Source organism: Toxotes jaculatrix, chromosome 9 (assembly GCF_017976425.1).
Source record: "Toxotes jaculatrix isolate fToxJac2 chromosome 9, fToxJac2.pri, whole genome shotgun sequence".
Lineage (NCBI taxonomy): Eukaryota > Metazoa > Chordata > Actinopteri > Toxotidae > Toxotes > Toxotes jaculatrix.
In genome coordinates this window covers 13,115,625-13,130,485 of record NC_054402.1, presented here as the reverse complement: position 1 = coordinate 13,130,485, position 14,861 = coordinate 13,115,625, and the positions used below count along the sequence as shown (strand labels likewise).

The 14,861-nt window shown below is 40.5% G+C and overlaps 1 protein-coding gene across 3 annotated transcripts in view; it reads right to left on the bottom strand.

Moving 5' to 3' along the window:
- limk1a (LIM domain kinase 1a) overlaps positions 1-14,861 on the bottom strand; it is a 51,365-nt gene that overhangs the window by 10,310 nt on the left and 26,194 nt on the right. For 2 of the 3 annotated variants that reach the window (XM_041045585.1, XM_041045586.1), the window contains one exon: positions 999-1,108. In XM_041045585.1, coding sequence (XP_040901519.1) covers positions 999-1,108 — 110 coding nt within the window. Of the gene's footprint in view, positions 1-998; positions 1,109-6,693; positions 6,842-14,861 lie in introns of those variants that run through there. The other variant, XM_041045587.1, reaches the window with a different exon arrangement.

The following is a 14,861-nucleotide window of genomic DNA, read 5'->3' as shown; positions in this document are numbered from 1 at the left end:
AAGAATAACTCATGAAATAACTATGAAGTGATTTAAACTAACACACCAGTGGTGAAACTTAATCTGAATGACCTTCCTTTCTACACAACACAGAGCACACTTCACTCTCTCATTTATGCTTCACCTCTATCAGATGAGCAATTTATGTAATTGCTGATAGTCCTTCCTGCTCTTGCCTGAATCAACCCAGTCTGGCTCTGCTGTGTCGTGCAGCTTGTTTCACATTAAACACTGTTTTTAGCCTGTCGTAAGCCCGAGGCTTACAACAGTCTCACTTGCGCATCCCTGGAGCTACACAGCTCAAGAACAACCTGAACCTGAAACAGACACAGAATAAGACCTGTGAGAGACTAATGATGTTCATAATGTTCCTGATTTGAATCTGCAAGTTTACTGATAAAGACACCGACACTGAGTCTGCACCTGAGTTTATATTTTAAACAAATTATCTACTTTGATCAGATGTACTGATTTCCTTCAGTACATCTCTGTCACCAGCTGTAGACATTTGTATTTAGAGTAGTTTCTTGTATGTGTATCTGCACAGAACATTTAGTGCAGAAAATCCTGCAATCCACCAAATTTTAAACCATAAACTCAGATATCCGTGTTAAAAGTGTTTTTGCTGTGATTTTCCACCATGCATTGTCAGTTGTCACCACATTTTGTAATGTTGGCAACAAGTACTTTGAAGTCCAAAATGAGCTGCATAAATTTAAGATTTTGTCAGTCAACAGCAGCTTTGGCTTCTTGTAAGTTTTTTTGTGGTTTTATTTGAACTTCAAAGGGGTTTCAAGTGGATTAGCTTGTGGCAGAGGAGGGAATTAGAACTAACTAAAACAAGTAATAGTTGGGTAAATTAGGGGAAAATTCAGCACACAAAGCAAAGCACCTCAAAATGTGTTTGGCTCAGTTCTGCAGTCACTAAAGAAAGGTTACAGTCTGGTTTGATTTTGACAGTGTGTATGTGTTTTTATTATAAAGTGCTTGAGGCTCACCAGTAGAGTTTGGATCTCTCCACCAGAGCATATGTGTCTCCATCACCGATGAATGCCCTGCAGTTCAGACAGGTGAAGCATTCTGGGTGATATTTCTGTTCCCCTGCGACCTGTGAAAGAAAAACCACATGAATACTTATAAATAAACATTGTTCAATTTGTTTCCTGGAAACAACACAGTGCACTGAGTGAAAAACTGACGTACTAGGATGTCAAATAGATTGTTCTCTGATCCAGAGAGAAAACACTCGAGGGCAGGAAATTCACTGTGTTTTTGATGTGACCAGAGCAACAGGCAACATGAGGCTTTAATGACTGGTCGGAGAAGTAGGGCGAGGTCTGGTCACTGAGGGTAATACTGAGTTACAAGCTGGGAGATTCAGTTTGCTGCAGCCAGATCCGCCCTCCAGAGCTTAGGGCAGTTTTGCAAACAAGAGAGGGAATTGAGTTATGGCCAAACAACAAAGAAGGCAATGAGCAGATTAATCACACTGGCAGATCGGAGGATGATGCTCCCCCTGGAGGTTTCAGTTCTTGGTGTTCTTCGGACCAACAGCAAACAACCAAAGGCTGTTAAAATCAAATAAATGAAACATCAACTCTGTATTATCTTCACTGAGCTTCCCACTTTTACTGCTGCTCATTAGATCTATGTGTCCTTGCTTGTTGAGAATGTGATCGACTGAGAAATTGATTAAGTGGCTCACGTCTCCACATATCAATATCGACCCTTTTTAACTCCTTCAGGTAATTATGCGGCCATCGATGCAAATGACCCACCCACTCAAACACCTAATGGTTTTTATGATTAAACATGAGCTGCACGTTGTGCTGCGAGTGGCAGAAAATTTGGAGGGAACCAAGCCCCCTGACAGCACTTCTCAACTGCTATGATCAGCAATGCTAATTCAGTAAAAGCAAGACTGGGGAGTGGCAATGCATGGAGCACTGCTGAACAAAGAATAATCAACTAAATGCGAAAGAAAAATCTAACAAATTGACATTTTTTGATTCTGTGGTCCCATTATTCAAAAAGTAAACAAATATATTTGCATAATTTTTCTTTACAAAGGCATATTTAGAAGATATTAAAATACAGAGTGCCACAATTAGTTGTGTAATCAATTAGCTGATCAACAGAAATTCAAGCTGTAACTATTTTGATATTCTGATAATTGTTTTAACTTTGAATGTTTCCAGCTTCTCAGTTGTCAGTATTTGATGTTTTGTCTTTGTCAGTTATGACAGAAAATTTAATACCTTTGGGTTATGGACCGTTGGTTGAATGAAACAAGCAATTTGAATAGATCGTCTTGGACTGACAGATATTATAGAACAGACATTTTTCACTATTTTCTAAAATATACAGTATATAAATATATATATTGAATGATATATAGATATTATGAATGAATTTATCTAGAAAATAATCACCAAATTAATCAATAATGAAAGTAATCGTTAGTTGCAGCCCTACTGTAAATTCAGAGAAAATCCCTACACCATAAAAGGTTGAGTCATTTTTCTTTTGTCCTGGATGCAGACACGGAGCAGACTCGGCCACAACTGTGAGCTACGGCCTTAAGAATAAAATTAAAGCAGAACAGACACTTGCCTGAACAGAGAAAGCAAGTTCTAAATGGTCAATAAAACTGAAACAAAATGGGTAAACAGAGACAAAAGGGAGAAAATGCGAAGATCAAAGAATCAATAAAATCATTGTCTATAGCCATATGTCTGCTGCCCCACCCTCCTGGGAGAGCAGCAGTGAAACCACGAGCGCACACAAACAGATAAACACATGCCAAGGGCCCTCAGGCTGCAGTGAGGAAGACACTGTACAAGCTTATTAATTAACAGATTTTAAGTAATTTACTTGAGCAGCTCCTTCCAGCTAAATGCCACCACTTGGCTTTGATACATGGATACTGTAACATCCTGACTTGTGTCTTTTGAATCTTTCTTTGCCTGTTTTTGGAGTAAACCTTGACAAAGGTTTACCGCCACTGATAAAAGACATAAAGTAAATGACTTTAAGATTAAATGTGCCCTCCTCTTGACTGTCCATGTTGTTTAATGGCCACAATGACAACACGAGATCATGGCTGAGAGACAGAGAGAGGAGGAGGAGAGAACAGAGACATAGTGGCTATGTAATGGACAAGGGAACGAGGCAGCTGCAGGGCTTAATGACCAACTTAATTCCTTTATTTGTCCTCCAAGCAATCTCATAAAAAGGAGCCATAAACAATTACTATCAGACATTGGAAGTGAGTGTAAACACAGTGCATCCGAAAGCAGAAAGTACAAAAGAGAAGAAGAGTGAAGAGAAACTAAGGTCTTAACCATGGTAAGATTCAGCATCACTCTGTGACTGAGAGACAGAGTTTTAAGGTTAATTACAACATTTTCTGTTCGTACATGGATAACTGTGATTTCTGGCAGTTTGTGTGTGTGTGTGTGTGTGTGTGTGTGTGTGTGTGTGTGTGTGCGTGCGTGCGTGCGTGCGTGTGTGTGTGTGCCTTAGGTGCAGTCCTACAAATGGGTAACACAGGAAAAGAGGACAGCTGGACAGAGATGAAAAGGGTGTGAGGCTCTCCACAACCTGACATGGTGGCTGCCATTTGCTTGTCATGCAGGCAACACACACACACACATACACACACATACACACACACACGCACACACTCTAAAACCATATCTGACAGGCGACAGCTGCTACCCTCACATTTATGACATGCTTCCTCTCCAAAATATAGATATAAAGACAGATAGGGATGTCAAACCATGTGACTGCTTCACAGCTTTTAAAAGACAGATTCAAGAAACATCACATGTATCAACGCACCACTGGTTCCACTTTTTATCTTCACTCAACACAAGTGCTGTATGTGTGTGTCTTCAAGCTTCTGAGAGTGTATTTCATTATTTGTGCATTAGCTCATCGTGCTCATGAGTGTGTGACTGTCTGGTCATGTAGTCTCGTGGCCTCTTCTGGTTGCAACCAAACTAAGAGCACATGTCTGCCTGGTGGTGGTGGGGGTTGGGGGGTGTGTGAGCGAGTTGATGTGGCCCAGGAGCAACCGGGTCAAGTTGCATGGCATTTTGCAGTTTATTTTTCTTAGCTAATTAGTTTAGCTATGCTTTTTGCAGTGCATTCGTACATCGAACATTTTAATTTAGCAATGAGTAAATCTCTACTTTATAACTAGCTGATGCAACTGGTGGTATAAGATAAAATAAAGGACAAAGGAGACAATTAAGGAGAGTTTTTACTAAATGGTTTAAACCATTGCTTTCAACATTTAACATGCTCAGTTCATAAGGAATGATTGAAGCCAGTGGTTCTGCATGGAAATTAAAAAAAACTACTGGGAATGGTCAGCCACTCAGCAAGTTTTATTTGTTTTTAATGATTTATACCTGTGACCTTACGTTAGCTTAGGAATGTGAAGAGGCTCTTTTAAGCCATTTGGAGGAATTTATGACGGCCTAATGCTCTCTGTGACACTAAACAGTTGAGAAACTTGTTGATGGGTTTCTTAACAATTCCTTAAAGCCATCAGTCACCCATGTTGACTTTTGCTGAGCTGAGGTCTGGGTAATCACACCTCTGGATATTATCATAAGCTTGCATATAATGTCAGATAGACTTGAATTGAAAACTGTAAAATTATTCTCAAAAATGTATTCAATATACTAGAGCCAAAAGAAAAATATTCTTTTGGTTCTAAACAGCTGATGAACAAACTCTCACATCTACTTCTAAGTTGCTATTTACATTTGTTTCAAAATGAGTCATTTAGTTCTTGTTTTACCCACCTACCACATTTTCAACACATTTCATTTCACATTTTCCCCGCGACATTTTCCAATTTCCTCACATCATTTACATTTACCTTGTTGAGTATGTTTGGTAGTGAGAGGGGTCTGAGGGTGTGTCTGCCAAGCTTCAGCAGTAGATACAAAGATAAAGAGCAGCACAGATACCACTTGTTCAATCACAAATAACTAAGTAGTTACTTGACAATGAAGGCAAGGTGACTGTCATATCTTTTGAGTGCATCAGGGAGGCTAATACATCTGAGTGATAAAATCATGCCATCTATTAGCTGAACCTGCCCCCCACCCCAGACTAAAGTAGTAGAGTTCTTGTCAGACACAACAGTGAGTTAGTCACATGGAAATGTGAGCCAGTTTTCTATGATTACGTTTCTGACTTAAAGTAATCATAGGAAACCATCCCTATCTGTGCACAGCCACTGTCTTAACCTCAGATTCCTCTGTTTACACTATATTTCATTTAAAACTTTGGTCAAGTGCATGCCCTTGTTGAACACACAGAGGTCGGAAGCGATATGGAACGACATGTATCATGCATGACTTAAGATCTACAGTTCGTGTGTTACAGTATGTGTATTTATACATGGGAGGACCTCATCATGACCCTCTAAATGCTGTCTCGTCCCTTTACCTCCACATCTATAAACACCAGTCGAACCCTTTGACTTACCTCCGCTCTGGCTAAATGTGGCACAGTGACCTCACATCAGCACCGCTGTAGGTGCTTCTTAATGGCCTCACTAAATGACAGGAGATCTGGCTCTGCTTAACCTCATGTTTGATGTAATGAACTTCACTCCAGAGCCTCCCTCATTGGCTAAACTCAAAAACACAGTCCATATGTGACTGAGCTCGCTGAATCAACACGAAGCTTAAGAAATGTGTTTTTTAAAAAATGACTTCATGTGGATGTTTTGAAGAAATTGTAAAAACAACACGTGCATAAGGTACCTGATACTCCCCAGAGACAGAGAGAACTACAACTGGGTCAGATTCCAGAAATGTGTCAAAGGGAATTCCTAAAGCTTAAATGCAAAATTCATGATGCAAAGCTGTTTGAACAGGAATAAAGTCAAAAGAAGACGTGATCCTGATTGCAAAAACCCCTAATAGACTATCTAGCTACAGTAGACATCATTTAGGCAAATAGAATTAGAATGAAAGCCGGAGAAAGAAGACAGAAGGCCACATTCATGCTCTCTGAATGGAAAGCCCCCTTCTGCTACAAACAGTACAGTACCACAGTCTACACAGGCCTCAGCTTTAGAAATGCTGTTAATGTATTCAGCCTCTTCCCTTCTCTCTGTCTGTCTGTCTGTCTGTCTAAGACCCACTGTGGTAAAATGAGGAAACTGTTTACAGTGTGGCTTGTATGCACTGGAGGTGGTAAATAAAAATAACGCTGTGCTGTGACACTGTTATTAGACATGACAACTGTTGTCCATCTCTGAATGTGCTCACACACTCTGAATCCCACTTTTATCAGAGGAAGAATGCTGTCTAAAAATAGCCCGCGTGCCATGGCTCATCAGTTTTTCATGACATGGAGAGAAGAGAAAAAACTGGGGCGCCGCACAGAAAATCTCTTATTACAAAGCAAAACACTGACCCAGTTTAAAATGAGACACAAAACCCAGCAGCACAAACTAACAGGCTATAGCTTCAGTTTTAAAATTGAAGTGATAAAGATGGAAGGACACTGTGCAAGAAGCAACCGGCAACCCATCTCAACCAGCCACTTGAGACTCTCAGCTTCCCTGCCTCCTTGCCGGCTCACGTATAGCTGTATATCATGCATAAGTCACCCAGTAAGTCAGCGCAGCAGCAGCAACAGAAGCAGCAGCAGCCTCACCTTCTTATCCCTCTTCCACAGCCTGAGACAGCAGAAGCTCCAGAAAAACAAATCTCCCACCATGTCAGCGAGAGCCGGCGTCTCTCCTCGCTGATCTAGTTCATTCTACTGAGGCAGGCGATTCCCCCGCTGTCACAACAAAACACTGGCAGAGATAGACAGAGCTCCGGCGGGGGTAGGAAGGGAGGGAGGAGAGAGAGAGGCAGAGAGAGAGCAGTCCACGCCTTTGCAGCTGAGCTCATCTCTGAATCAGTGTCACTCCTCCTCACCCCCCTCCCACTCTGCCTTCCCCTTCTCTCTCACTTTTGCTATGACCTCATCGTTTCCTGTTTGGCCCCGCCCACTCTTGCACACGCGCCGGCCGGCGGCCTCAACCACCCCCACTCCCTGGTGTCTTCAGTAAATTCCTCACCCCTGCTCTTCTCCCATGCTGCAATCACATTTTGAAACCAGTGAAAACCATGACAGTGACAGTTAGAAGCCTGACGTATGGGACGTTATGTGAGGGAATAATGTTACACATTTATGCTATTCATGTCATTCACTGTTACATCTAAAAAAATGTAAAAAAAAAAAAAAAAAAAGATGCATTTTACATGACTGACAATCAATAACCCAAAGATAATAAACAACATAATTAACAAGGCTCAACACCAATTTAAAAACATAAGAAGCCACAAATCTCAATGTTTATAATATATTAGATAAATTCTTAGATTAATGATCAGGATTGTTGACCATTAATTTAATTAATTGATTAACTGTTTCAGCAGTAGTCCTGACTGTGGTTAAAAGTGAAACTTTTTTGACAAGGACAATGCGTATGTCACTTATTTTTTTTCTTTAAACTGCTTGAAAGCTATTTTGTAGAGTGCTTAATTAAATAGATTGACAGACTAAAAGGGCACTCAGAGTGCAGACCTCCACCAAGAAAATGTCAAAAGTTCCTTCTCTTGTCCCACACCATTCAGATGACGTCGTGTAGGGTTTCACCACATGAAAATGAAACTAAGAAAAATGCCAAAACTTTCCCCTTTTGACAGAAGTACAGTTCTTACTGGTATACTGTATTGTCTGTCTTTCTTTGAAATCACAAAGCATTGAGCATAAATTAAGACAAACAACATGCTTGTGTGATCTTTATTAATAGCATCCGGCTGCCTTTTACACCCTCTCTTCCCAGCTTTATCTTTGCTGCTGTGTCACTCTTTCCTCCACCCTCCTCTCTCCTCTCTCAAACTGTCTCACTTGTCCTTGCTGTCTCGTTTTGTTCATGTCCGTAACATGTCCCGAATGCCAAGAAGTTTCAAGCCCTCCCCTCACCACAAGCCAGTGCTGGAGGGCCATTTAAGTGGGCAGATATTAATAGACGGTCAGATGCACTCTCTGTGCTGCTTGTTGGGTCTCATGTTAAAGCAGGGAGACAGAAGGATGGTTAGTGGGGGAAGACATGATTATGTTACTGTGGGAGTTATGGAGGCTGCATCAGTAACACATAGAAATCCACACTGCGGGCAATGTCAGGGTAAAGGTCAAAAAGCAGATGATACAGCTACAGTGGTGTTTATGTTTATGTTTGAATCATCAGATTGTTTTCAGAGCTTACTGTTTGGATCCTGCAGAATTCAGCAGTTGGTTATAATTCAGTGGTGTTTCTGCTGCTCCACAATTAAAACAAACTGTTCAGTTTTAAAATAATAAGTTGTAAATTGTTGAATTTCCCCAATTCCCCAATAAGTACACAGATACTTAAAGCAAAATTTACCAAATTTTTTTTAGTCTTTAGTCATTTTTTTACTCTTTTGGTATTCACTGTGTCTCTGACACCTCAAGAACAATTCCACCCCCATTTACTTTCAGTTCATCATTAACAGCACCAGGCTAATGTTCCGGGATTTCTTTCATTTCCAGGAATTATTTTTCATGTGCTAAAAAAACACAGTTCACGTACAGATTACGAGCAGAGAAAGTTTTCTCACATCACATAAAGGAGATTAAGCTTCAGCTGTGCATTTAGCTCAGAAACAACATGTATGTGATAAACTGGGGAAACTGGTGGTAACTTGTACCAAGTCTGAAAATAAATTTCTCCTCTGTAATTCTCATAATTCTTATAATTCTCTATAATTCTTTAGGCAGCTGTGGCTAAAGATTGTAAATATCTAGCAATCATCTGCATTTCAATTATCTGAAGAAATTAATAACAAGACCAGATCCAGGAACTTTTACCACCAATGTACCTGTATTTTAGGGAGGATGTTGCTATACAATTGACTTTAAGTAAACTGACTTTAGAATAGAATAGAATAGAATAGAATAGAATAGAATTTTATTGTCTGATACAAGTGTAACAGAAATTTGCCTTTGACAGGGCTCAGTAGCACATTTACAGATAGTAAAAACACATAGTAAAAAAAAAAACAAAAAAAAAAAAACTCACATACAGACATACTAAGACCACATAAATGTAAAAAATAACTAAAATCCCGCTGATAGTAAAACGTAATCAGGTTATTGCACCTTTGCTGTTCAGGGCATTGACTGCTGTTGGGATGAATGATTTTTTGTGGACTGTTTTTCTGGCTAGTGGGACTTTGTATCTCCTGCCAGATGGAAGAAGACTGAAGGAGTGGTGGAGGGGGTGAGAGGGTTCCTCTGTGATCAGGGTGGCTTTCCTGATCACAGAGCGTTTGTACAGGTGGGACAGTGGAGTTTGTGGTGATCCAATTATTTTGCTGGCTTGATTTGTGATCCGTGACAGTTTTGTCTTCTGTTTGCTAGTGAGGAGGTTGTACCAGGATGTGATGTTAAAGGTGAGAATGGATTCTATGAGTGACCTGTATACCATGGTTAGGATTTTTTTACTGACATTAAAGTACCTGAGTTTTCTAAGGAGATGGAGGCGCTGAAGCGCTTTATTGTAGATTGAGTCCGAGTGTGTTTGGAATGATAGGCGGGTGTCTATCTGTGTCCCCAGATATTTTAAACACTCCACCTGCTCAACCTGCTCCCCATGAATGCTCAGTGGTTTAAAAAGCGGGATATTTGCAGCTGTATATTTGCTCACACAGCACAACTCCTTTGTTTTTGAAATATTTAATTCCAGTGATTTCTCACTGAAGGTTTTTACCAGGTTATCTACCGCTGTTTGGTACTGTGTGACAGCCTCCATACTGACCATGTGGGCTACTAGGGCCATGTCATCAGCATATTTTAAAAGACTCATTCCCTCCCTGCTACAGGTGATGTTGTTGGTGTAGACAGAGAACAGAAGGGGAGATAAAACACAGCCTTGTGGAAGACCTGTGCTTAAAACCAGTTTACTGGATTTAAAACCATTTAAAAACACCTGCTGTGGTCTGTCTGTTAAAAAGTCTCTAATCCATAAAAGCATCAATGGGTGGATCTGTAAGTCCAGGAGGCAGTACAGCAGAGTGTCCGGGTTTACAGTGTTAAAAGCAGAGGAAAAGTCCATAAATAAAATCCGAGTATGTGGTTGTGCAGAGTCCATATTTTGTGCAACAGTGTTTAAAAGAGTCAAACTTGCATCCTCTACACCTCGTTTGGCCTTATAGGCAAACTGGAGAGGATCTAGTTTTCCTGAGATTGTGTGAGACATCATATGAAATTTCAAATGAAACCAAAGTTTTATAGTTTTGCTACTGTAACACTGTATTTATGAATCAAACATTAGATCTCAGTTTGTCGACAGAACAGTCCTCACTTTAAAACCTCAAACTACAAACTGTAAAATGTGAAAGTGAAAAGTGAAACCAGTGGCTTTATGTTCAGTACCTGAACATGAGGTGCACAGCAGATTAACAACTTACACTACCTGTACCAAAAAAATGTACTGTATATCAAGTCCAAACGATGAGTTTAATCAGAGCTGAGCCCAAAAGTGAAACCTAGCAGCCCACAGCCATGCCACAGGGGGAACTTCAGCCCACAGAGGCTGTTGATTTCGTCAGTGTTTCCACTCTGGAAAGAGGCAATGCTGAACAAGTTTCTACAAATACTCAGCTGAAGTGTCCTTGAGCAAGGCGCAGAGGCCCCAGCAGCTGCATCCTTCCCCTGTACGTGAGCCTTACCTCTGACCTCCCCGAGGCAATTTAAAGGTAAGACAACTGATCCAGTAATTTGTGCAAAACAAATTTCGACACGATGACAGAACGCTGTGTTCAGCGTCACCATTGGGATCATGTACAGCTGATCCTGTTGCTAAGAAAACAGCATCACGACCCGAACAATAAGATCTTAACAAATAACATTTCCCAACACTTATTACACATGTCTGTTTTCACTTAGAGGCAGAACAACCATCAGGGGTTTACAGAAACAACTGGCAGATGCTACCCCACAGTGGGAGTTGATAAAGTACATTTATCTCTGGGACTTTCCATTGGTTGAGCCAATCCAAAAAATATGTCTATTTCTCAACACAAACCACATATTTTTGTAGGCTGCTATTTTTCTACCACTTATAAAGCCAGAATACAATGACGGATATGCAAAGAAACCACTGAGCCTAATCTGTTAAACTGTTAAATTATGAAGGTATTTAAAGTTAGTTAACAGAACCACTACATGACATACAACATATTAACTGTATATCTACACCACGTATTAAATAAAAGTCATAATTCAACACATTTCAAATGAAACAAACCATAATGAAAAGATTTAAACTTTGCCTCACTCATAAATTTATACCAGGTGAGGTCTGTTATTTATGACAATAATCCCCATTAAGTCCATGTCTACTTTATGTTTTCATTTCAATCATTTGTTCCACATGGCACTCCACTGAAAATCAAGGAAACAAATCAATTTTATGTACCAGACTGAAAACAAAAACAATAATTGTTATAGACGAGGTGCGGGCAGAGCACAAAACATGTGATTTGCATTTTCATAAGGGTACACATGATGGCAAGAAAATCCCAAAGATTCATGAACCCTTTTTATTTCAGGGAAACTTCTTGGATTTCACCCTCAACCGTTTCTGTTCTTGTCGCAATCTCAGGAACAAAGAAAGAGAATACAGAAACAAAGAAAGTCCCCAAGACACCCCGCCAGTCAGGCCAAACCACAACCGTCTAACAAACCTTTTTTTATAAGCACTAACATTAAGACAATGTAAAATACAGCATGTCCTGACAAACAGCCAGAGGTTTGGTGGTGCAAGGGTTTCGGGCACAGGAATAAAAAGAGAATGAACAGTTTAAACATCCTCACTACAAAGTCACTGCCACATTGAAACAACCAGTGTGAGACTGATTCATCGTTTTCAGTCTGTGGAAAGAAACTACCTCTTACTTGTCGTTTTGGAATTTTTATTTGTAACCTTCATATCCAACCAACACTCAAGCAGCTGAAGTTGATGTTCAGCCAGTAAGTTAGAACACACTGATCTGACTTCTTCTCTCATGACACATAACTCAAGGTATCTGTTGATACTAAGTGCTGATCTGAATTGAAAATCTATATACTAAATGTATATATTAACTACGCTAACATCATATTTTATGCAAGTTAACGACTGTTGTGGCAATAAATATTGAGTCAGCAGCCAACCATTACTGAATGAATTAAACTGATAGTGAAACACTAAATTATATGACAATGAAACAGAAACTTTTCATGATAACTGCTAATGTGGATCAGTCACACAATGGCTGATATATGGTCTGCTTAATAAGAAAAGCATCAGTGGCAAGACTGAGCAAATGCATCATGTTGGTTCATCCGTATTAGGAAGGCCTTAAGCTGCCATTAGAAGTGCTTGTCAGGTTGTCAAAGAGCTCAGGAAACACTCTCCCTCCAACACCTATCCAACGCTGGAACTAGGGGCCTGTTTCCTTCTCCAGTTATGGTTATCCCTGAGTCATTTAACTAATCTGCTACTTTCCCTGTCTTCACAAGTCCACTCCTCACAATCTAATCACAGCTGCATCTCAAATACACAGAGGAAACCCAGTATGGCCTCGACTGGGATCACACTCAATCATAAAGTTCATCATCCCATCAACAAACACTCCATGGTTAAATTAAAGAAGGTGTGACTCAAAGCCATGATAATTTATCCTTACTCTCCTGCCGTTCAACACTGAACTGAACTGTGTGGAGTGCAGGCAGATGACAGTGATAGAGATAACACAGTCAGAGTGAGAAGTAGTGAAACCAGAAGCTTCTCCCAAACTCTAGACATCTAACAAGTCCCAGGTCGATGTCTGGCCCCGCTCCCATCAGCTGGCCCTCAGCCACGGGTTGTTTGCAGAACGGCTGACTGACTCTAAAGCGGATGTGGAGAGTGCTGGAATTACTGCACATTCATCTGTCAGTAGGAGGGACGAGGGATGGACAGAGTGAGGGAGGGATGGGAGCAGGGAAAATTCAATTACAGAAGTTAACTCGGTGTTCGGCACATAAATCAGTCACAGTAAAGGTAGTAAATAGCTGAGTAACATCTTCTGGCTGAATTACTACCAGTTTACTCAAGGCTGAAGCTGCTGACAGGAGCAGATGAAGCTGCAGACACACAGCTGTTTGCAACTAAAAATACACACACTGGCATGTGCTCACAGGCAGTCCCTGCAATATAAAATTATAAGTCTAAGCGATCATATTCAGTTAGGACAATGGCCCCATCCACAGGGCAGCAGCACCTACAACAACCTTACAAGCAACACTTCCAAAAAGAAAACAGTTTCTACTTTAAGTTATTTTGGGTTCAACAGCTCATTCTTGGCCTTGGAAGCAGAAGCAGACAAAACGGCCTCCACTCAAAGCCCTCTTACTTGCTTGTTCTGGGGCTTTCAACCAAAAAACAACTGAACTAAAATGCACAAGAAGTAACACAGTAACAGTGAAGAAATCTGGATAATCAAACTATCGAATAAAAAAGGTAATAGGTAGCAAAAGTATAACCTCACTGATTGAAGTAAAAAAAAAAGCTGTTAAAAAAGTGAAGCTGTGAACAAGCAATTTAAAAGTATTCCCCGAGAACACATGAGCAAAGCAGCACTGTGTGGTGTGTTGGAATGATGAAATCCCATGAAATGTAAACACAGCTCATTCTAACTTTCCTTACTCATTTGATGTTTCTCTCTGGCTGAATATCGGTTCTATGTTTCTGTCTGCAGACTCTGACTCATCGCTGCATCATGAAGCTCTAAGTGTTTTCACTGACTGTGACAGCAGCTTTTTCAGGTGCAGTGGCATCAGTGAATTTTAACAATAGGACTGTGTTTTGCTGCTAATCTGCACAGGCACCAGAGTGACTGAGTAGCACTTCAGTGTGCTGCTTCGCCTTCTTCTGGGTGTGGCACAGATGTGGGGAGCTGACCTTGGTCTGCATGTCTACACCGTAACACAAATGGTCTGGCCGTCTTGGCAAGGAAGCCTGACTGGCTGACCGATCTCAGATTTACTAAAGTGTAACTGCAGAGACAGTCAATCAATGTGTTTGCACTGTAAAAGGAGCAATAAACCAGAGAAGGAGAAAGAAGAGGGGAGATGGTGCAGCGATCTCTCCACCTAATTCACTTTAGAGTCTCCTACATGTTTCATTACTGAGATTGCACTGCAAAGGACTAGCTGTCTGGAGGCAGTGTGAATGATAAAGTACACACACACACACACACACACACACACACACACACACACTCAGAGATGCAAAGAAAGGCAGAGCCATGAATAATTTCTGCTCTTCGTGGCCATGACACATGACGGCTGCAATATCTGACCTGGAGGAAAATGTGTCAAAGAAGTCAGTTCATATGCATCGAATGGACTCAGCTTTTTATTTTAACCAGCTTCCTCTATTGAAGGACCACAAACAGTCAGTGGTCCATTAATTTAGTCAGGGTTTTGGGTGGCTTTACAGGCAGTTTATCACCACAACTGGCCACTATAAATAATGTGACTATGAAATTTTGGAAAGGAAATTAAAAACAAAAGTAGCTCTGATATTATGTTACACCTAAAAATGGAACTTAAACACACAGTACTAACTGCATACAACTGGAAAGCAGCATGAGAAAAATTAAGTTAAACCCCCACTTCAAATGGCATTTAAACATTTTACTGTCACACACTAATGACACCTTCTAAAATGCAAATGATTAGCCAGTATTTTCTGTGGATAATTTCCCTGTCATATGAGC